Below are 25,040 nucleotides of genomic sequence, written 5' to 3'. Positions count from 1 at the left end.
AGATGGTGATGTAGTTCAGTTGTTTGAGCATGTGCATCAGCATGCCTGAAGCCCAAGTCTGATCTCAGGCATTGCAGAGATTGGGCCACCTGCAGGGAGGAGTGAGTGCATGTCTGGAATCTCAGAACTCAAGAACTAGAGGCAGGAAGATCAGGAGTTCAATGGCATCATTGTCAGCCTGACATCAACCTGTGATATATGAAATCCAGTCTCTAAAAGACAAAGAAAGCGCTAAACCAGAAAACATACACCCAAATTTTAAAAGTTAAAATTCTGTTCAAAAAATATAAATCATGGGTTGGGGATTTAGCTCAGTGGTAGAGCACTTGCCTAGCAAGCACAAGGCCCTGGGTTAGGTCCTCAGCTCTGGAAAGTTAAAAAACAAACAAAAATAAATAAATAGCTAAATATAAGTATTTAATACTATTTATTAAAATTATAAAACTTGTATAATTTTTATTTAAGGATACATATAATGAGAAATATTTAATTATACAAGTTAAGGTTGAAACATACACCCACAATAATATATATTCTAATAGTCATGTGTGTGCATGCACATACTAATATATATTCTAATTCTATGTCCTAATATATATAGCCTAATATATATTCTAAAATATATTGGCATGGATTATGACTAGAATTCGGAAGTATTCACATTATCCTATTTCTTAGCTCAGTGCTGAATACCTGGGTATTTATTTAATTATTTTTTAAAGATCATCTATTACTATATACATTTACATGGGTAGCATATTTCAACTATTTAAAAAGTCCCCAATTCCTGAAATATAACCTCTTGTCTTCCTACATTATGTGCTAAATAATAAGTTCATCAAGTGAAACATGCATGTATGACTCTCCAAGTGCATTTCAATACAGTAACAGCCATGGTGGGAGCCATCGCTTCACCCTAATTGGTGATGGCAGTTGAGGCAGATTAGCAGAGTGAGCCAGGAGAACAGAGACCCACGTGTCATCATTCTTCTGTGCTTTATGCTTTGCATGTTTAATCTGCTACGCTGGGGAAGTGAAGCAGAGAGAAATCCCAAGAGCTAATGACAGTGGGACAGAAAGACACAGCAGAAGACTGAAAATATGGTTCGTATTTCTTGAAATAATTAGAGAGTGAATTGCAAAGTGGAGCTTAACTGGCAGCCTCATTGTGGGGGAGTTACTTCTCCAGCTGAACATTCAGCCTACAGTCATGGAGCTGTTCTGCTCATCCATCTTGAACAAATTTGGGTTCCCCTTGAACCAAGACATCACCTTAGTGAGAACCCTAGAAACGAGCTAATCTGCATCCCTGAAATTTCTTGAAGAAATATGAAATGTCAGATACTCCTATGATTTTTATATTAATCCTCAAAATCTACTTCTACTTCTATACATCCAGTCCTGAATATTACTGGCATGAGTGATCTGGATGCCAGGAAAGCACTTTGCAGTGAAACTCTGAATAGATGTAACTATGTGTCATATATTCTCATCTCATAACAAAGTAACGCTAAATTTCCCAAAGCTTATTTCCCCTTAATCAGTTTGCAAGGAAAAGAGTACCCCAAAATACTATACACATTTGTTGCTGGAGGGCTTCTCTCCAGGTTCCACCAAGCCCCGCAGTACCACAATCCACATATAAAATAATCACTCAGACGCTTATATTACTTATAAACTGTATGGCTGTGGCAGGCTTCTTGTTAACTGTTTTTATATCTTAAATTAACCCATTTCTATAAATCTATACCTTGTCACGTGGCTGGTAGCTTATCGGCGTCTTTACATGCTGCTTGTCCTGGCGGTGGTTTCAGTGTCTCTTCTTCCTTCTTCCTGTTTCCCCAATTCTCCTCTCTCCTTGTCCTGCCTATACTTCCTGTCTGGTCACTGGCCATCAGTGTTTTATTTATATAGAATGATATCCACAGCACTTCCCCTTTTCTTCTTTTTTTAAAAAGGAAGGTTTTAACTTTAACATGGTAAAATTACATATAACAAAGCAATTATCGAGCAAGAATTACAGTTACAATATTAAAGATGTCCTATCTATCTTATATTTGTGAGTTTAAGGTTTTATATCTAACTTATCTTTTATCATAACTGAGGAAATTACAACTATCTAGTCTTTAACCACATCAAAGACCTCTGAAGGATATAATGGTACCTGAGAAATGGTAGATGAATGCAAGCAACTTTTGGGAATCTTGTAAGAGTAGACCTAGACAGCTGGCAGCCTGGACAGTCACCTAATGTTTCTCAGCATTGTTGGTGCATTCAAATTGGCTACAGGCCTAGAGTATCTGACAGACCATTTTCAGAAGCAGGAATTCTGAAAGACCATCTTACCCTGTCTTGGCAGAGTACAGTGGTCGCTTTCCTTGTGTCCCGCTTGTCCAGGAAGGACAGCATTGTATTCGTACTGTTAGCCGTCAAGGCAAGGACAGTTATTTGTCCAGTAGGCCATTTTGTGCCAAGAAGACAAACTTCCAAATGGAAATGTCTTAGAAACCCAACATTCTCTCAGGAACAAATTGGTGCAGCCAGGAGCAATTGTGTCTCACGTCAACAGAATTCTAAGTTATTTAAATGCCATATTCTCTAGGTCTATGAAGTGTTTGAAGATTACCTATCTATCTGAAATATATCTATGTATACCTAGAAGACTTAACTAACATGGCTACAAATATGATTATCATAGATGACTAATTATTAATCTATTTTTAATTATCCATTACAATTTTAAATGAGTTATATAAACATACCTCAAACAAGAATAGAAATATATATATATATAGTATAACAAAATTAACTTCAAGTTTGTATCAATAAACTAAAATCTATACCAATGTAAAACATTTTAAACAAGTTGTTCTTTAAAAGTAGGTTCATTAATCTACCCTTTTATCTTATCATCTCCATATCCTCCTATATATCTATATCATATCCCCTTTTCTTTTTTAGAAAGAGATCACATTTATAATCAACCTGTTTTAAATAAAAAATATTGGTTTTTCTCTGTCCCACACCATAGGGCTCTTCTGATTTGGGACACAAGAATCTCTTAACCATTTTTTTTTAAGCAAAATGTCTGGTTTTAGAGGGGGAGTGATCCAATTCCACCTCTAAAGCCGGCTTGGTATATTTGGGAATTTGGGCGTAACATCTCTTACTACTTTCTGCTGGAGGGGGGCACTGTATCTTATGGGGACACAAAGAAAATTTTAGGCCTATGGGGTAGTCCATGAGGCTGTATTGTATGAACCAGTTGCCTTGAAACTGCTCTGGATGTTAGATCATCTGGGCCATGGTGTCATTGAAGACCTTTCAGGGGGTCTTGGCTGGTGAAACCTGATGTATCTTAATCTGGAACAAAATCCACAGCCTCTGGCTTTCTGTGGAAACAAAAGCAGAACCTCTTTTCCAAAGCAACATATCCTTAAATCCAAATTTTGAAGTTAAGGTACCTTTAAAATATACATATTGGTTTAATTGAACATCTTTTTCGATTAAATGTTTTTTTGTAGTTAAAAATCCCAAAGACAACACAATCCAGATTATCTGTGTAATATTCATCTTTACGTGTTTATATTAATTTATCTTTTTTTTGTCTCTTTCAAGCCTACATATTGTGAATCTATTGCTTTAAACTGTAGTATTTTAAGACTGAAACGGCGCTGTGGCTGCTGGCTCCGCCCATTTCAGCTTACCAACATGGTGTTTTCCGCCAGTTCTGTGAGTCATCAAGTCTCAGAAATAGTGGGTCTAAGCTTTTATCAAAGCAGCATGTAGCCCAGAAACATTTTATTTTATTTTATTTTAAATAATAGTAAAGACTAAATCTACCACATAGCTTAATGTGCCGCTGGCAGACGCCTCATTTCTGCCATACTGCTGGTCAAACGCACACGTCAGGAACCCGCCAGTGTTCAAACCTGCATTTGCCCGGCTAGCTTCAGTCGGTAGAGCATGAGACTCTTAATCTCAGGGTCATGGGTTCGTGCCCCACTTTGGGCGCCATTTGTTGCTGGAGGGCTTCTCTCCAGGTTCCACCAAGCCCTGCAGTCCCACAATCCACGTATAAAATAATCACTCAGACGCTTATATCACTTATAAACTGTATGGCCATGGCAGGCTTCTTGCTAACTGTTCTTTTATCTTAAATTAACCCATTTCTATAAATCTATACCTTGCCACGTGGCTGGTGGCTTACCAGAGTCTCTACATGCTGCTTGTCCTGGCGGTGGCTGCAGTGTCTCTTCTTCCTTCTTCCTGTTTCCCCAGTTCTCTTCTCTCCTTGTCCCACCTATACTTCCTGTCTGGTCACTGGCCATCAGTGTTTTATTTATATAGAACGATATCCACAGCACACTTTTAGCGTCATCTTACTTGCAAAATTGGGTACAAACAGAGAACTATTTAACATTTGGCCAAAGCTTGAAAAGAGAGCATCACATTCAACTCTATGGATAGGTACAATTAATACGAGTTAATGAAAAGCAAAACAAAAACATTATTAACATAGTAGGAAGGCAAACCCACCAATTTCTCTTTATTAATGTAAAAATTTTCGTAACTATTTGTTGTCAGATTAGTAAAAATTAATTTCACTTATTGAATTCTATTTTAATATTGACGATCTACCTCCATTCTGAATCCCACCATTCCATCCCCCAAAGAAGCAAATTTCATCTGTATTACACTAATACAGAATTTTAGACCTAGGTAAAATTAAGACATCACATGGCTGAGCCTAACAACAAATTGTTTGGCATAGTTATTAAATAAGATGCCCTTTGGAAAAAGTCACATAACTCCAAATTTTCTCCTTAAACAATCACTGGAAAACTCCCCAAGTTTAAGGGGGAAAGTCAATTTTAGGCAACAAACATTTGGCATTTATACACAAAATAGTTAAGCCAACTAGCCAAAGTGCAAAGACCATGCAGAATGGATATAATAAAGAATTGGCAAGCAGTTGTACACCAGGAAACCAAAAGCCAGGTATCTGGGAGCTTATCATCCTAGAAACTCTAAAACTTCATTTCCCTGTCTCAGTCTCTCTCCTTTCTACTGCACTGGATAGGTAAAGGTAGTTGGCCACTCTCCATGCTCAAGGGGGCCATACAATACACCACTTCTATGGACTTTCTAATGGATGGTTCTATAATTGACAATAGATATTGTAAGATTTAAGTGGAAGAATGTGGGATAAATCCATTGCTGTTGGTTTTTCCTCTTGGGTCCTTTCAAAAGTTAAGAGATTATTATTGATGCATCCTGCTGTCATCTTAGCTCCTCCTTCCCTAATTTAAATGTGATGAAAACCACTCATAATCACTACTCTTCTTTTTGTTTGTTTGTTTTGTTTTGTTTTATTCGTTTATTTGTTTTTCAAGCCAGGGTTTCTCTGTGTAGCTTTTGGAGCCTGGCCTGGAACTCACCTTGTAGACCAGGCTGGCCTCGAACTCACAGAGATTCACCTGCCTCTGCCTCCCAAGTGCTAGGATTAAAGGTGTGAGCCACCACCGCCCAGCAATCACTACTCTTCTATACCTGCTACATTGCCTTCTCTTTGAGCAATTCTTTCTTCTTATCCATTATGTCTATCAGCCAGCCAATCAGCATCTCAGGGCTTCAGGATGAGTTCTTTAAAAATCATCAATCCTCCTTTTTACAAAGCTCTCTCATATACATTACCCCCATTTCATCCTCAAAACAAAGTAGGAGAGCTGTTGCATGGAGTTTTAGCATTCATAGAAGAAAACAAAGATGCCTAGAACACTAAAGTGGTCTGTCCAAGATCATAGTTAACAAGCCATAAAGTAAGAATGTAAGTCAAGTTTATGCTGACCATGCCCATGGTTCATAAATGCTACCTTACTCCCTCTGTCTCAACAGCCAGTCCCTGTTCATCACTTTCTGTCCATGGTCACATTCCACTCCTCCACACACTCATATCTACCATACAAAACTATTATTGATTTCTATCTCTGGTATATTACTGTCAATGACACATGGGGACAGTCGGGACACTGATAGGGAACTAATCTGGCAATAATGGACAGTTTATGGTGCCTCCTCAAGCAAAATCACTACAAGTTTAAAGTAAATTTTCTCTTCCTTTGGATATCTTACCTTATTAAACCATTCATTAGTGGCTAGATTGAATTATAAATGCTTGGCCAATAGCTCAGGCTTATTATTAACTAGCTCTTACATTTTAAGTTACAGATATTCCTTATTTACACTCTGACATGGCAGCACCTTTATTAGCATGGCACATTTATCTGCTACCTCTGCATCTGCTGGTGACTCCTGACTCCACCCTTCTCCTTCCCAGCATTCTCAATTTTATTTTTCCACCTAACTTTATCCTGTTCAGCTATTGGCCAGTCAGCTTCTTTATTAAACCAATCACAATAACAAATCTTCACAGTGTACAAAAGGATTATTCCACAGCATTTCCCCCTTTTTATCAAATTAAAAAGGAAGGTTTTAACTTTAACATAGTAAGATTATATACATCAAACCAGTTATTAAGTAAGAATTACAATTACAATATCCAATCCATTTGTCTGACAAAATTAGAGATAATATTCTATTATTTATCTTATCTGTGTGACTCCAAAATTTATCTTATCTGTGTACCTAATTTACGTTCTATTATAACTAAGGAAAACTATAACCAAGCATGCTTGTGAAAAGAAAAATCCAAAATCTCTGTCTCATGTTAGAAGAGCACCTGATATGGAACAGAAGAAAAAACAAAATTAAGGGACTATTCTATTGCTACTAATTTCATAATCCTTTGGTTTTATTTTGACTCTTTAAAACTTTTCTTAAGGTATAAATATTATCTCAAAATTTATAAGATTTATATATATATATATATACATATTTTTTCAACTTTTTGTCATGATATTAATGGTCATATAGAGAACTAATTCTAGAAAAAGGTTTCATCTAACTTCCTGTACATTATTTCTGGTTTGAATCTCTACCAGGTAACTAGGAAATAAGTTTTTGTACTCTGGATGTATATAACAAATTATGGTCCTTTAACCTCTTCAAGATCTGCTGCATATGATAATGTTTAAGTTTCCTGCAGTATGATTTGTTATTAAGTTTTTAAATTTATTTTACATACCAACCACAGTTTTCCCTCCCTCCTCTCCTTCTGTTCCCTCCCCCGCATCATCTTTCTAGCCCCCCATCCACTCCTCAGAAAGGGTAAGGCTTCCCATGGGAGTCAATAATGTATGGCATATCAAGTTGAGGCAGGACCAAGCTCCTCCCCTCTGTATCACGGCTAAGTGAAGCATCCCACCATAGAGAATAGGTTCCGAAAAGTCAGCTCATGTGCCAGGGACAGATCCTGGTCCTACTGCTAGGTGCCCCACAAAGGAGACTAAGCTACACAACTGTCCCCCACATGCAGAGGGCCTAACTCAATCCCATGCAGGCTCTCTAGCTGTAGGTCTAGAGTCCATGAGCTCCCACAAGCTCAGGTCAGCTGTCTTTGTGAGTTTCCCCCGCCATGACCTTGATCCCCCATCCCCTCCTTAAATAATCCCTCCCCCTTCTCTTCAACGGGACCCCTGGAGCTTGGCCCAGTGCTTGGCTGTGGGTCTCTGCATGCAGTACGATTTCATTATATGAAAACTGCTAGGTAGCAGTCCACGGGGTAAGGGGCAGGTCAGGCAGGCTACCTGGGATGGCACTGATATACTGGTTTATTTGTTCTAGTTACATAGGGCTGTTCAGATGTAGACAGGCTAAAATTGAGTCCAGAGAAATGGCTCATTGAGAATAGAGCATACTGGCGCTTGCTGACAAACTCAGGGCTTGAGTTCAATACATGGGACCCATGTCTTGGAAAATGAGACTCCTACAGGTTGTCCTCTGACCTCTACATGCACCATGGTGCACACACGTACATTTATATATATGTTACATACCGAGAGGGAATAAGTAAATTTAAAAGAAAAAAAATAAAAAGAACTTAACATTGAAACAAATACAAGACACGGGAAGCAATGGGCCACACTTACTTTTTAAACAAAGCAGGGCTCAGCAAATGAACACCTCTCCCTCCGCCCCTCTCCCCAGTGTGCGCAGGTGCAGGCATGTCACCCCGCAAGCCTCATTGGCTGGGACGGCGGGCGGGCTTCCGGAAGCTCCCTCAGCCCCGCCCCTTCCGCCTGCCGGCCTTCCTGCCTTCCCGCCACCACCGGTCTCCAGCACCCTAGCCGCGTGCACGCGCGCGGGCTGCTGGGCCTGCGGAAGTCAATTCCCGAGGCAACCGGGCCGCCAGGATGAACATCCGCAACGCCCGGCCCGACGACCTCATGAACATGCAGCACTGCAACCTGCTCTGCCTGCCGGAGAACTACCAGATGAAGTACTACTTCTACCACGGCCTGTCGTGGCCCCAACTCTCCTACATCGCCGAGGACGAGGGCGGCAAGATCGTGGGCTACGTCCTGGCCAAGATGGAGGAGGACCCCGATGACGTCCCCCACGGGCACATCACCTCGCTGGCTGTGAAGCGCTCGCACCGGCGCCTCGGCCTGGCGCAGAAGCTGATGGACCAGGCCTCCCGGGCCATGATCGAGAACTTCGGCGCCAAGTACGTGTCCCTGCACGTCAGGAAGAGCAACCGGGCTGCTCTGCACCTCTACTCTAACACCCTCCACTTCCAGGTTAGTGAGGTGGAACCCAAGTACTATGCCGACGGGGAAGATGCTTACGCCATGAAGCGCGATCTCTCCCAGATGGCAGATGAGCTGAGACAGCAGCTGGTGCTGAAGAAGGGCAGATATGTGGTTCTGGGCTCCGGGGAGAACCAGGAGGCCCAGGGCGGCACTCTTCCTGGTGCCGAAGAGGCGTGTCAGCTGGAGAACCCTGCAGGTGAAGACAAGAGCAATGACAGCTCTGATGCCCGGGACAACTCAGAGGGCTTGGATTCCACCTCCTAGAGCCTTGCCCAAGGTATTCTCTTCGCTGGCGGGGGCCCCCCTCTGTACCCCTTTGCGTCATATCCTGTCCTATCCCATCCCATCCTGTCCCACCCTGTTGTACTTTTGCTAGGTTTCTTGGTGACCACTCCCTAGCAATTTTGACAGCAAAGATTCAGGACTCCCTGTTCGAAACAAGCAATGCACAAGAGCTCACATGCTGAACTTGTGTTAAATTCAGAAAAGGGGAGCATTCATCCCGCCCTTTGGTATGAGTTGTGTTTCTGGGTAACCTTGTACTTTGTGCAAGGAATTTTATCTTCTGAGAAGCCCAGTTAATAATTTGGAATGATGGAATTCGAAAATCACCATTTTACAGCTCTTGATAAAATAATAACTCCAGAGCCGATGGTCACTAATAGTTAATAGGGGAAACTTTCCAACACTTTGTAATGATAGGTCAGGCCTAGAACACAGGAAGTCAGCCATTACTCTCATACCAATGTTACGTTTTTTTACTGGATTCAGTGAAGGTACCCCACAGTGTCACCCATGCCGTCCATATTCTTGCTGAAAGAAAATTAGATTTCTCTTTTAGATCCCACGAGTGTTTTTATAGACAATAGAGGGACATGTTGAACAGTAAACAGTGCAGTCAGCAAAATCCAGAATGAGAATGAAGGAATTTTGACAGAAGAATGTCCTGGCTTCTTCAGCAAATAAGTGGCATTTTAAAGAGGGAGAAGGGATGGGCAGTTGGGCCTGTAGCTCAGCAGTACTGCTCCTGATTAGCAGTTCCATTACCACCACCAAAACAAACCAACAACAAAAGAATTCTTTATTAACCTGAAGATAATAGCAACCAAATAACCACTAGGAGGAATTTTGTGATCCTCGTTCAAACAAACCAATGAGACATTTGTAGACACCCAGGCAAAATTCAAACATGGACTCTATTCCAATAAGTATGCTAAATGTGAAGTAAAGTAATTAATTATCCTACAAAAATATTTTTCAGTCAAATTAACTAATGCAATGCCTAGAATTGGTTTTAAAAATACACCAACAAAAAATAAAGGGACAAAAAACAAAACAAAACAAAAAACCAGTCCTAATGGAGAAATCAAATCAGAATAGTCTAAAGGGGGCAAGGGTGGGGTGGGGTGGGGTGGGGGAGAGTATGTGCCTGTGAATGGCCTGGGCTTGATTTTAAGAACTGAAAAGGGGGGGGGGGACTAAGAATAAAATAAGAATGGCAGCATGTAATAGTTGTTGAAGGTGAGATATGTACTTGTGGGTTCCTTATGCTGTTTTTTTTTCCACTCTTGGATTTGTGAAAAATCACACAAAAACTTACAGCAAAGTATTATACTTGCTAAAACATCCTAAGATGCCAATAATGCCATACATAGTAACACATGTCTATAATCCTAGTTTTGGGGAGGTAGGAGGATCTTGAGTTTGAGACCATCCTGGGCTGGTGAGATATTATTATTTTAAGAAATTAAAAAAAAAAAAGAGCTGAGCTGGCCCAGGGGTTAAAGGTACTTGCAGCCAAGCCCTGGTGAATTTAATTTCAATCCCTGGGACCCATATGGTAGAAGAGAACCAATTCCCAAAAGCTGTCCTCTGACTTCTACACACGTGCCTATATGTAGCTGGAGAGTTTCTCTTCGAGTCCCCCCAAGACCCAACAGTCACACAGCCCACTTATAAAATAATCACTCAGACGCTTATATTACTTATAAACTGTATGGCTGTGGTAGACTTCTTGCTATCTAGTTCTTATATCTTAAATTAACCTATTTCTATAAATCTATACCTTGCCACGTGGCTCATGGCTTACCAGTATCTTAACATCTGCTTCTCATGGTGTCGGCGGCTGGCAGCATCTCCTGACTCAGCCTTCCTCTTCTCAGAATTCTCCTCCCTGTTTGTCCTTCCTATACTATACTTCCTGCCTGGCTACTGGCCAGTCAGCGCTTTATTTATCAATCAATCATAGCAACACATTTTCACAGCATACAGAACATGCCACAGCACCTATAAATACACACACACACAACAACAAGTACTTTTTATAAGGTACTATCTTGGGAACAGGCTCAGTTGTAATAATAAAATACCATAGTATTTCTTACAGGAAGAATTATGTCATATAATTCTTGGGTCTATGTGCTAAGGACAGTTTTAAAGTTTCAGTGGGATTCATCTGATCCAAGATCAAGGCAGCAGAAGAATGTAAAGAGAACAGTAAAACTGAGCAAAACATAATGTGTTTGGAGCTATGTCATCAGATTTCTACCTGTCTGGGCAGTGGCAGACCTTCACTGCCTAATGTGCACAAGGCCCTGGGTTCTAGACACAGTGCTGCATTTATAAAATAAGAAGAAAGGAAACATCAAACACAAAAGAGTTTTTATCACTAAAGATTTTATTTAATCTAAACAGATTTTTTTTAATTACTTCTTTAAAAAATCTATGGAAGGACATAGGCAATATGTCTGTTACATCTCTGTTAATTTGCTTCTCTTCAGTGTTGAATTACTTGAGAACAGGGCTAATAAGAGTGTTTTAAAACTGTATGTATGAAGTATAGTAAATTCAAAAGCCCTTAGGACCTGAGAAATAAAGTAAATAAAAACATCTGCTCATCTTAGATGAAGAGAAAAATGCCAAAGAAGATTCCTTCTTACATGGCAGTTATAACTCTTGTTGTACAAATACAATTATGGTTGAACTATCTGCTTATGCAACACAGTTGAATCTTAGGTTCCTTTATTCAACTTCCTCTTCCTTATAGGTTGATGTTTTCCCTTCTTCCCTTCCTTCCTTGATCTCCCTCCCTCCCTCCCTTCCTCCTTCCCTCCCTCCCTTCTTTTCTTTCTCTTGGCATGGTCAGCCCAGGCTGCCCTTGAATTTGATGAGATTTACCTAATTTTGGTTCTGAGACATTGCCATGACCCCATCTAGTGCTTGCTCTCCAGTCTTCAGTTTTGAGTCATATTCAACCAGAGGCCACTGTGGATCTTTGTTGGGGTCACTTCAGTAGTTAGAATATAGTGCTCTGCATAAAGTAACTGAACTGTTAAATAAAAGCGCCCCTGACTGAGTGGCTCACGAATTACAGTCTTCCTTCATCATAGAGCAGTATGGATCCTCAGGGTGGTGAGGACTAGGTGGAGAGGGAAAGGCTTTGCTCCACATAATCACTCTACGGTCCACCTAGAACAGGTCTCTGTAGCCCCTTGGCAACCTGGTAAAGCTTAAGGACCTCATAGGGGAAGAAAAAATATTCCTGAAGGCATCATTGTCATATGGATTATAAGAAAAAATATTGAATAGGATTGTCAAGGTTTTTAAATGTGTGCAACAATATTTATGCTTCAGTAGCATAAGAAATAAAAGTCTAGCAGTATATGTATTGATTAGTTATCTTTAAGCAGGTTTGATTCTAGTATAAATGACATTTGAGATGCCTGCAATAACTATAATATGATATGAACTTACTATGATTTTATTGTGACAAAGCCCTAAGTATAGCAAGTACTCCTGCATACATTCACAATAGAAACAAATACAAAACTTCAGTTCCTTGCTCACTGACTCCCATTTTCTAGAATAATGTCTTCCACCAGTTCATGCACATTTCGATAGTGGAGAAAGGAAGAAGGTAAATATATACAGAACTTTATACAGGCTTTAAAACTCAGCACCAGTTTTCCAGGTAATGGCAAGAAAGATAAAGAAATGTGGTTTAGCTTGGCCCTAGGAAAGAAAAGAAGGTATTCTGACAAAGAGCAGTGTTCCTTCCATAACAGGAAACAGCCTAGTTATGCTGTGGATGTGGGAAGCTGCTTCATGCCCAGCCAGGAAACAGGGGCTCCCTATGTTCCCCTTCAAGACATGCCACAGGGGGTTCTGGGAGTACACCTAGGGTTTTTACATAAATATATAGCATATTTATTCTGCTTTTGTACAAACTTGGGCAAGTTAACAATGGGATTTTACTGCCTTCTGCCATTGTCTCTTTCAACTCTGAAAGAGATGATCCCTCCACTCTGATATTCCCCCATGCTATTAGAAGTTTTACTGTGTTCCTTTCAACTGTCACCAGCTCATAGTTTTACTTGCCTAAATGGGAAAAGGCAGTGGTGAAGCAACAAAGAACATGGGAGAAATAAGGTTATATCGTGAAAGCATACTACATTGTTGTATTATGATACTCTCTCCTATGGAGCTAGAGTTCAGACACATACAGAAAATGCCATAGAGCAATTTTTCATTTTTTCTTATTTCCATTTTCATGTGAGTAGGACAGTTGGTGAATTGGGACTGGGTATCTTCAGCCTAAAAATAGTAATAAAAATTACTGCTTTTCCTGTAGCTGTTACTCACTGTGCTGCTACAGCTGTTCTCAAGACTGTTCCTGAGTGTCTCCTTCAGTCATGCTATCCCTATAAGGTCAGCAGGAAGAATACTCCATTTTACAGGTCCATCACATTGCAGAAAGCAGTGCATCCTTCAGTTCATGAGGGAAGAATGGGCAGGGGAGGGGTGTGGGGCAGACTTAGCTACTCAGGTTCCCCAAATGAGAACATGAAATAAGATGGTTCCAGTCCTGCTAAGTACAACTCATACTATAGATTTTGCAAATAGAGGCTAATAGTAACTGTTCCTTCACAGTAATCAAATGGTTAATGTTGTGTCTGAGCAGCAACAGTTTTGCAGTCTTGGAAGGGAGATGCAGTTGAAGACTAAAATAGCTTTCACTGACAAGCTCAACATCAAAGCACTCAGCTGAATCCATGCTCAGCAGCAGCAGTGTTTCTAGAGAGCCATAGCAATGAAGACAGGTCAGTTCAAAACATGCTGGTTGAGGCAGGAATGCCATCAAACTGTGACTTGTATTCTGGCAAGAAGAACGTGCCTGATGCTTAATAACAAAAAGGGAAAATCACAAAGTCTCAGCATTTTCAGTTGAGCTGGCATTGTTGAGTGAACTGAGGTTCCTCCGGTGACTTTTGCTTTTCTAGTTTATTCTTCCTGTCGTGAAGCTGTCATTCTAACACAAAGTTGTTAAATGTTCACATGAGCATTCACTGAAATAGACTGTTCTTAATTCTACCAGACAACTAATTATAACTGGAATGATATAATGAAATGTGGGAGAAAGTTAAGGAGACTGACAGGGTTGGTAAATTCCTACTATAACCTTAGCCCAGATATGCCAAGAACTATAGATTTCAAATGCAACTGCACACTAGGACCATAAAGAACACTGAGAGGAGATGAAATACTGTTTGGAAGAGCTAATCAGATAGTCTGTTTGTTGAATTATTTATAATCTCTAACAGTGTCACCTTTCAATCAATGCGTGATATACACAGGCTGACTGAAACACTGACTTTGTCAGAGGTAACACATAAAAGCAGAGACAGGTTTTCTTCTACATCACTGTGTACTCCCCATGCACTAGTATTTAAAGCCAAATATATTTAGCGGTGAACAAGATAAGAAAAAAAATGCATTAAAATTCTGTAAGTTGACAGTGGTTTTTTAAAAGTCAGTGTAAGTATTTCTAAAAATATTCTACAATGCCATTTATCAATGATTATCTCCAGAACGTCATGGACACCTTTTTATTGTAAAACCATAGCATTCACTTCTATATTCCTAAGGTCCTGTTAACAATTCGTGCTGCAGGCTCCTTTCCATGGCCTACTGTTCAGAAAGCCTAGTGATGTAGGGCTGGAGGTTTAGCAGTAAAGAACATGCAGTCTCTTGCAGAGGACCTGAGTTTGGTTCCCAGCACATCTATAACTTCAGCCCCAGGGCATCTAACACCTTCTTCTGGTCTCCAAGGGCATCTGCACTCACATGTATATCTACAAACAGAAATATACATAACCAAAAATGAAGTCATAAAAATAAAAGAATGCCTGGTAATATAAAAATTTGAACTTAATAAATCAAGGGATGCAATACATCTTTTGAAGAAAATCTTCATGAAAAGTATTTGTACCTTGTTACAAAAATGCTTTAGAGTGTTATTATTACAGTGTTACTTGACTTTTCCATATTAGTTCCTTAAAATTATCAAGCAATATTTGCTGAGATAATTAAAACAGCCATAAAATCTTTGTTTTATATAGTTTTGTATACCTGTGTGTATCTAAGTTTTTCTGTGTCCCGCCTGGTCCCCAGCCACTCAAACCCAATTAAACACACAGAGGCTTATATCAATTAAAACTGTTTGGCCATTAGCACAGGCTAACTACTAACTAGCTCTTACACTTAAACTCAGCCCATTTTTGTTAATCTATATGTCGCCATGTTTTCCATGGCTTTACCTGTGTGCCATTACATGCTGCTCCCTGGATGGCAGGCTGACGTCTGCTGCCTCAGCCTCTTACTCTTCCCAGCATTTCTTTAGTCTGCTCGCCCCACCTGTACTTCCTGCATGGCTACTGGCCAATCAGTGTTTTATTTAACCAGTGTACAACAGCATTATCCCACAGCACCTGTGCTAACAATGTTCATTAAAAACTGAGCAAGGTAATGCTAGTGTTTGTAATCTATTCCTTCACATCTTGTTCCTCTTCTAGTAGACCAAGTATACTTCTTTTTATAAAAATGTATTTTGATTGTTTTTAATCACATGTATGTCTGTGTGTGGTTGAGGGCAGGTGCCTGTGGAAGCCAGAGGCATAGGGTGCCCCTGGAACTGGAATTACAAGTGGTTGTCAGCCACCTGGGATGGTGCTGGAAACCAAACTCGGGGCCTCTGAAAGAACAATATGCACTCTTAACCACTGAGCTATCTCTCCAAACCCCAAATATAAATTTTAAACATCAGATTTTGTGTAATATTGCTTCCTACTTCATTCTGTGTCATTCTAGAAACAGACTTTTCTGTAATGATGATTTTTATAACAAAAGAATCTTTTATAACTGCTCTGTGCACAAGAGTAACCTATTTTACTACTTCTGTGTATGGTAGATGGAAAAAGATAATTCATTTTTTATAGTTTTGATAGTTTACTACTGTTTTTTTTTAACTCAGTCAATTTATACATCACACAAACCTCATCAAGGATAAAGTGTATGTCTTATCTTTTTAAATATTTAAAATATGTAAATATTTATCTTTTTAAATATTAAGACATGTTGTTAATTCTTGGTAGACTCAGCAGATATCCATTGACTGTATGAACAAGGCTTAATTTATGTGGAATACTCACAATTCTAACTTTGGATTCTTGTCCAAGTCTCAGTAAAGAAAAGATGACTCACAGAACAGAACACTGCCTCTCATTAACCAGGAACTAAAGCCTCCTGTTCATTTCTGCTGTGTTAAATCCTTTCTTCTTTCTCTTATAAGTGGTTTGGTTTTTTAAATAGTATCTCACTCTATATGCTAGGCTGGCCTGGAAACAGAGCTTTCTGTTTGCTCAACCCTCTAGTGCTGAGATTCCAGGCTTGTGCCTCATACCCTGCATTGAAAATCCTTCTGAGTCAAATAGGATGGGAAGATGACAGAAGTGCCTCAGTTGCTTTAGGCCTGAAGTATGTTCTGTAGGGCAGGTCAGCTTGTGTGCCTACCCTACCTCCCTTTCTTAGAGGAGACTGGCCTGCTGGTATTAGGAAATGCTATGGATCCTGCTGTGGCCGGAGGGGCAGCAAGAAAACCTCAGGGCTGTGGGAACTTGATGATCTTCTGTGATTCCCACTAATTTCCATGGGGATCATGTAGAGCAAACTGATTAGTGTTTTCTTCACTGATCTGCTATTGAACTCAGTATATAATGCACTTTGATCAGTACATCCCCCTCCCCTACACCCCACCACCACCTACCCTCTTGATTTCATGTGAAAAAAAACAAAAACAACTTAGTGCTACTTATATGTCCATGGGCATAGGATCCTCTACTGGAGCATGGGTAGCCTGTCAGGGACCACATCTCGGAAGAAAACTATTCTTCCATAGCTCTTTCAGAGTCGTCAGAGTCCTGTGCCCTCCGCTGCTTACATACTCTCTTTTCTCAACAGCATTGCTGGTATACATGTCTCAACCACATCTATCCTGTGAACCCTGGCTTAGCCGTCTACTCTGCAATGTCTTCTCTGGGGTTACCTCACAGTGACTCGAATGGCTTCTCATTTTCAACTCTCCATGACCTTCCACATAAAGCTACTGTGATCATGAAGGAATACCTCGGCACAAGAGCCTGCTGTGCAAGGGCCAAGGAAGCTTGAGGCCTACCGTGACAGAGCATCCCCGGCCTCCCCTCACCATGCTGCCGTTGTACTGTTTGCAGTGGTCCTACGTTGGCCCGTGGTCATGCGGCACAGTTGTCTCCTAGAAATGCCCAACAGAAAGTGGGGATAACTCTTGACATCACAGGGACCTCACTAAGGCTGTAATTGGCACCATCAAGTTAGACCTCATTCCCCCTTCCTCGTCCAGTGCAAGTTGTCTGTTTACTCTCGCTTTCTCTGGAACTCCCTGTGTCCTGACCTCTGCCTTCAAGGGGTATTTTCCCCCTTTCCCAGTGGGAGAATGTGATAACGAAGAGCTCTACTACACCACACAAGCAGAGTGTATGGATTTTAAGAAAAGAACAAGCAGTAATTAAACTGGACAATTATCTGCTTGCTCGCATCAGTTGCTTTCTGTCTCTGTGTTTGCTTTCTTTTGTAATGATGTCACTTGCCATTCTTGAGGTCGGAGAGTGCACGTGCAGTGCTGCGGCATTTACTAACATGTAATCCTGTGGGTCACCCTGTGAGGTGGGCATTATTAATTATCTCTGTTTTACAGATAGATAAACAGAAGCAGTGCAGCAAATAGCTGTTCGGGACTTCAGCCCAACCTGGCTCCTGTTGCTCCTGTTCAGATTCTGTATTTATGTGCAAAACAATGTTAAAATGTCACAGAAAGGAGACTGCTGTTTAAAACTGTTCAGTGTTGTTGACTTAATATATGACAACCACATGTCAATTGTAAATATTTATCTAATCTTCAGTTGTAGTCCCTGTTAGTGACTTAGGAAATATAAGTGAAGGAAAAGGGCTTTGACGCTGCAGAAGTCACAGGTAGATCAATTTAGAACTGAGTAATGTTTTCATGTTCTCTGTTAATTACCAAAATATTCGTTTATGTTTAGATTTTTATGAAACTGGAGTATATGGATTTACATCTAAGCCATGACATTAACCAGCTGATGACAAGAGATAAGTCTGTTCTCTGTAATCCATATCAGCCCTAATAAGTACTTCTTACAGATCTACCTCAGTGTATGGAGAATGCCTGTCTAAGGGCGAAGGGTTGCCTGAGGCAGAGCTAGAACTCCATTTTGTATGTCCACATGGTCCTCTCTGTCTTTCCATTTTCCTTTTTAATTTTCTCCCTTAACTCTTTCCCCTCAAGCATGTGATTATCTCTTTATTTTTAAATATTACCGCTTCCTAACATCTGTCTCTAGGGCAGCATAATCTTACTGATAAAACATTCCATGTTTTCCTTGAGCCCTTGGCAATGTCTTCGTGTTAACAGCTCAGCAGATGGAGAAACAGAAGGAGTAGCCTCAGCTTACCTGAGTGATTTCTCTCCAGCTCAGCACCAGCCACATCGAGTCTCTAGTAACCTGATGTTAATCATCGGAGCAATTGAGAAATAAGAAAAGCTTCCAGACATTTGCAGTGCCACTGACTAAAACTATTGGCACTTTTCTTGGTTACCAGGAAACAACAGAAACCCAGCAATGCAGCAGCCTACCTAGTTTGGGTTATGCTTGTTTAGATAATAAGAGTAAACAGCATTTAACATTGTTTAGGGCATGAATTAACAAGTTCCAGATGATCCCACGAGAGCGCTGCTGACCGAGGAGAAGCAGCAGTTTCTCCCAAATCCAGGGGTGGGCGCCTCTCGCTGCTTTTCTAACAGCATCATTCTTTTCTGACAGAGCAAATTATGATTTTTTTTTTCTGAATAGACTACTTACTTTTTACTTAGGCCTGGTCCTAGAGAGACCAATGCAAGGATGTAGAATAGTTCATGGTATGAGTACAGTTGTGCTGGCTATAGAGAATGATTCAGATCCCTTCTTAATGTGTGTCTTTACTGAAACTATTGGGTGGACCTGCCTGTCAGCAAATTGTTCAAATGTACTACTCACCAGATTGTAAAGTTTTATTTAGTTGTGGCATCAACTTGTGAATGAAGCCTGTGAGTTACTTGGTTAAGAATTTGGTTTTCCCTTTGATATAAGAGCAATAAGCAAGCGATGATGATATGAAATAAAATAATGGACTATGGGGGTGAGTGAGACACATGGAGTAGTGCTGGAAATTGAATCAAAGCTGGTAAGCTTTGAAAGGATCAAGAAATAAAGGAATTTTTCTCATTAGTTCTGTGTAATCTAATGTTGACTAGTACAGGTCATAAAACTCAACTTCTAACCAGTCTAAGACATCTGTAACTACTTGTTAGATTAGTTGGAATTGGACTCTAAATAAGTCAGAATCTCATTCTTAAATATTCATTCACATAAATGTTGTTTGTGATGCTGTGTCAAGAGGTTAATGACCAAGTAATTTCAGTAATAAGTTCCAAACATCAAAATACATATAATAAAGATGTTTTTATATGGTATATGAAGTAATTAATTATAACCAACATTACATCATATATTGGATTGCTTTGATGTGATTAAATGGCTTCAGAGACTTGACCTGACTGGGTGGTAAGGGAATGAAGGAAAGACAAATGCAGGTGCACTGAGAAGCTGGGACCGGGTGGTCTGGGCTCTCTGATGGAGAAGCTGCAGTGAAGTAGAAGTTCAGCATGTTTATTATATAGAGTTGAAGAGAGGTACAGAGAGGTGGGGTTACTGGATGCTGAACAAGAGACAAGTCTGATGGTACACAGCTGGATTGAAGAGGCAGGTTTACCTAATACAATAGGAGCAGTCTGTTGTAGAATATTATTTTAAGATGTGTTGCATCTGTTTATGCCATGGAACATTTGTTTAATGGTGCAAAGATAGGTTGCAGTCTTCTTTGCTGCATTTGTTGAACTCAGTGAAGCTGTGTTACTTTGCCTGTCTAAAACATCTGATTGGCCTAATAAAGAGCTGAATGGGCAATAGCCAGGCAGGAGAAAGGATAGGTGGGTCTGGCAGGCAGAGAGAATAAATAGGAGAAATCTAGGAAGAGAAGATCGAGGAGCAAGAGAAGGAAGAGAGGAGGATATCAGGGGCCAGCACCCAGCTACACAACAAGTCATGGAGTAAGATGTAAAAAAAAAAAAAAAAAAAAAAAAAGGTATACAGAAATAGAGAAAGATAAAAGCCCAGAGGCAAAAGGTAGATGGGATAATTTAAGTTAAAAAAAAAAGCTGGCTAGAAACAAGCCAAGCTAAGGCTGGACATTCATAAGAGAAAAAAAAAAATAAGCCTCTGTGGATTTATTTGGGAGCTGGGTGGCAGGCCCCCAAAGAGCAAAGAATAAAGAAAGCTACAGCAGTCCCTGTAAAGGAGCAATCTTCAGGCCATAAATATCTTGAGGGAGAAGGCTATGGTAGGCAGACCTTTTCTATCAACAGATGTAAACAGACCAGAGGATAGCTTTGCCATCTTTATTTGTTACCCACGTGGCCACACCCATGTCAATACATATTCATTCAGAGTATCCATACGCTCCACATTGCTGCATTAGTTCTTCCACCCATCTTTAAAAACATGGTCTGTGGGATTTCTTTAAGATTTCACTTTAATCTTTTTTAATATTTATTATGTTTGGGTGGCACATGTGCCATGGTGGTGCCATGTGCAGGTCCAGAGACAACTTGTGGCAACTGGTTCTTCCTTCTACCATGTGGGTCCCAGGGACTGAAGGAACAAGTGTCTTTACCTGTTAAGCCATGTTGCTGGCCATAGAAATATCTTGATAGCCCTAAAAATTTCACTTTATTTCTCACTTTAATTATTCTGTTCATTGACAATAAATTAGCCCAGACACTAAAATTGTTTTTCATTCTAACCTATTACAGGAATTTGAAAAGACTGTTAAGTACCACCTCCCCCTTTCAAGGAGAATTTCTAGCCTTTGCTTTTCCATGCATGCAATTGCTTCCGAGTCCAACAGGCACCCTCTCAAAAGGCGTCCTTTCCTTAGCTCTGGTTCAGTTTTGGGAAGTCGGAACCAGGTGATGTGAACATTTTCCTGGCAGTTGCTTTGCACATCACTGTCTCAAAGTCACTGATTAGTGCAAGGCATCACATCTGTGTAAAGATGAACTAAAAGGAGAGGTTTCCATAAGAATTCCACTTACACATTTCAAAGGAGGCTGGGGAGTCAACTGATTCAACAAATCTTTGTTTACTATAAATGCGGGAGGGATTAAGGAATCTACTTTTTGCTCTTTTCTGTAAACCTAAAGTGCTTCTCCAATAATTTTACAAGATTTTACATAGGTGAGCATTTGAGACGCAGATACATTTGCATGATGATTGTCCCATGTCTTTCTAGGAGTTTGTCATCACTACTTTCTGCCTCTTCTCCACCCTTACTTCTCAAGCAAACAGTAACTCCAGCTTGGCCTTGCTTGTCTATGGCACAAGCCTGCAGAGAGAGAGTGCTTGAAAGTCACACTGAAACTTCCCCAAATGGTTTATAGAACAAAGAAAAATCCAATTCTGCACAGCCCTATCAGGAGCCAGACATCTGGCTGGTCTGGAACTGCATGCCCTTCCACTCTTGTCCCCAGCTCCTTTTATCCATCACCATCTGGGTGTTCTGTGTTTGAACTTTCATTGATACAGAACCTGGCCAGATCCTGTGAACAGACCAAGTGCATTGTCATGGTTCTGTATACTTTCAGCAGGAATACTTCTTCAGAATTTCAAAGGATATAGATCATTTCCTTGAGGTGCACTCGAAGGGTTATCTAAACACTTCTGCTTTATGTGGATATGGAAAATACATTTTCAAGTCCCCACAAAAAACCCATCACTAATAAACCATACATATATTGCTTTCTTGACTAAAATTAACATATATATATATATATATATATATATATATATACATACCACCTTTGGAATGGGATCATCCCCTCCACTGAATATTGTAAGAACTTACCTTTACAAGTTGAGCAGTTTTCATAAGAGATAATTTAATAACATGGGAAGTCAGTGGTTAACTAGTCAGCATCCAGTGGTGTAAATTTTCATCTTAGTTTGGCTTATTACCTACCACCTGGACAGCCTCTGACACACCAAATTTCTCATTCTCTATACAAAATAGAGATAAAAACAAATCTTGCCTTCCATGCTTTGTTGTAATGAAGCAGTCTAAGGAGTTTTCATGTTATTTTTCAATAGACACATACACATTCATGCTAATAGCTTTCCTATTGAGGTTCTTTATCCTCAAACTTAAATGTGTATAAAACATATGATTTTCTTTTTTCTCTCTGGTGACCTGAAGGGGAAGAAAATCAGTGTTTCTTAGAACTTATCACTAGAATAATAACTTTGTGTGTGGTTAAGGGGTGGACTATGGAGAAGAAATTGAGTTCCTGTAATTGAAACAAATTGACTCTATTGTTCTTTTAAAAGGAGAAGATGCCTTGACAAGAGTTGTTCATCACTTGGTATCAGTAAATGCTCATATAATAAATTGTTCTTGTTAATGAGATTGTACTTATTCTCTCATTCACAAGTTTTGAGTGTGAAGGGAACAGTGAGAATGTATTATGGCCATGGCTATAATCCAGCACTTGAGAGGTAGAGCCAGAAGGATCAAGACGTCAAGGTCATCATTACCTACATACAGAATTTAAGGGATATATGAGACCCTGTCTCAAAAGGAAAAAAAAAATGAAGCAATCAGCACCATTGAAGTCTCTCAGGGAGATCATTTGGGAAGGTGTACTAATGAACTTGATAGGGAATTGAGTTCCCAAAAATCACTTGTACCTGTGCATACCCTTTGAAAGCAACAAGCACTACTATAGTCTTCAATGTTTCATACATTTCTTTAACTTTATTCTCTTTCTTCTGTTGAGGTGGTAGGAAGTAGGTAAGTGCTTTATGAACACTCAATGTCTGGGGCTGAAGCATTCAGCTTTTGTACCCAGGTTTACCATCTTTGTCTATAACTGCATTCAGTTAATGAGTGATAGTATTGCATAGTGTTTAAACTCAGTTCACTCTGGGTTGCACTTAGAGTTATACTCTGAGGCACTTATTTTGGGAAATGCAAAGAATTATATATACCCCTCTTTATAGATATGCCAACTATAAAAAAAAAAAAAAAAAAAAAAAAAAAAAAAAAAAAAAAAAAAAAAAAAAAAAAAAAAAAAACGCCTCTGGGGTAAAAAATACAATCCTGACAACTTTGACCCCAGAAACTCAAGGTGGAAGGAACAGAACCGACTCCTGAAAGTTGTCCTCTGACCTTGTCTTAGGGTTTTTATTGCTGTGCAGAGACCATGACCATGACAGCTCTTATAAAGGAAAACATTTCATTGGTGGTGGCTTACAGTTTCAGAGGTTTAATCTATTATTGTCACAGTGGGACATGGCAGAGTGCAGGCAGACATGGTGCTAGAGAAGGAGCTGAGAGTTCTACATCTTGATCTGTGGCCAACAAGAAGTGACTGTCACACTAGGCATGGCTGAGCATATGAAATCTCAAAGCTCACCCCAACAGTGACACAGTTCCTTCAACAAGGCCACACCTCCTAATAGTGCCACTCCCTTTGGGCCTATGGGGGCCAATTACATTCAAACCACCACAGACCTCCACACATTCTTTGTGGCACATGTGTGCCTGAACTCATGTACCCAATAATAACAAAAAAGGGCAATGTTTTAAAATAAAATTTAGTAATTACAAATAAAATACAATGCTTTAAAATAAAATTTAGGGGCTAACAAGATAGTTTAGTGAATAAAGTGCTTGCTACAAAAGCCTAGAAGCCTGAGTTTGATCCTGGAAACCTGCTCTGAGAGGAGATAATCATCTTTGAGACATTTTCCTCTGACCTTGCCTGTGCATGGGGAAAATTTTCAGGTGCTAAAAGGCCAACGATGGGTTATGAAACCTGCGTTGTGGTCCCTAACCCTCACCTAATCAAAGCATAGACTTTTGTTTTTTGTTTTTTTGAGAGAGGGTCTCATGTATTCTAACCTGGCCTTGAACTCCTTATCCTCTGTCTCCACCTCCCAAGCGCTAGGATCACAGGTACACACCACCACACCCAGCTAGATCTTTTAAAATATTGGTTGGAAGGAATTTTATGTGCACAATGAAAGGAAGTAGCTGTAAATGTAATTGAGCACACTGAATAAGGGAGAAAGGTTGCATTTATAGTTTGCATTTTGATAAGCCAGAATCGCCAGGACTATCAAACACTGTGTCACTGTCACCAAAACACTGTGGTTCCCATCTTGAAAGACAGAAGTGCTTAACACTGGCTTACTCCCAAATGTAAAGCTTCTAAAATCGTCTTGTAATTGAGGTTTATTCCCTGAGAAGTCACAGCCTTGTAAATTATAAACCTTGTCCCCTAGCATGGCACATGCCATCTCCTGTCTGTGTCTTGGGACAGAGCTAAGGCAAAGGCACAAGGGAACTCTTCCTTCAGCTCTGATACCCAACATCCTGCACCTCGGCACTGGCTTCCATAGTCCACCCCTGGCTGAGACTAGATACCCTTCAAATTAGTCCACATCCCATCATATTCTTGGCCTTCTTTTCCCATCTACCCTTCCTTCACACAATTATATCAGTTAATCTGTCAACTAGATCCACATTATGACAGCTAAGAGGTTTTTTTTTTTTTTTTTTCAAAAACTCATGCTGAAGTATTAGTAACAGTTGGGCTTTCTCCTACAATGAATATTTTGGGGTACCTATGTAATATACGTAAATCACTCCAGTCTTAGTTAGGATAAGCCTACTTCATCAGTGTCATTATTAGCCCTCCTACTGGAATATTTAAACTGGGAGGCTAAGAGATGGTCTTGCCAGCTTGGGCGAGATCTCTAAGGAAAGGAAGAAGGCTTTTCC

At 40.0% G+C, this 25,040-nt stretch overlaps 1 protein-coding gene across 1 annotated transcript; it reads left to right on the top strand.

The window, feature by feature from the left end:
- The first annotated feature begins 8,274 nt into the window (after nt 1-8,274).
- On the top strand, nt 8,275-19,369 carry Naa11 (N-alpha-acetyltransferase 11, NatA catalytic subunit). Its single transcript, XM_028873190.2, has 2 exons — nt 8,275-8,991; nt 17,010-19,369. The coding sequence occupies exon 1, from the start codon at nt 8,316-8,318 to the stop codon at nt 8,976-8,978; it is 663 nt and encodes a 220-aa protein (XP_028729023.1). The 5' UTR covers nt 8,275-8,315; the 3' UTR covers nt 8,979-8,991; nt 17,010-19,369.
- The last annotated feature ends 5,671 nt before the right edge of the window (nt 19,370-25,040 follow it).

This window comes from Peromyscus leucopus, chromosome 10 (genome assembly GCF_004664715.2).
Source record: "Peromyscus leucopus breed LL Stock chromosome 10, UCI_PerLeu_2.1, whole genome shotgun sequence".
Lineage (NCBI taxonomy): Eukaryota > Metazoa > Chordata > Mammalia > Rodentia > Cricetidae > Peromyscus > Peromyscus leucopus.
The sequence above is the reverse complement of the archived record's forward strand: the minus strand, read 5'-3'. Positions and strand labels throughout refer to the sequence as shown.

What these genes read in the sequence shown, in the direction of transcription:
- Naa11 (XM_028873190.2), top strand. Translation starts at nt 8,316, where the DNA reads ATGAACATCCGCAACGCCCGGCCCGACGACCTCATGAACATGCAGCAC.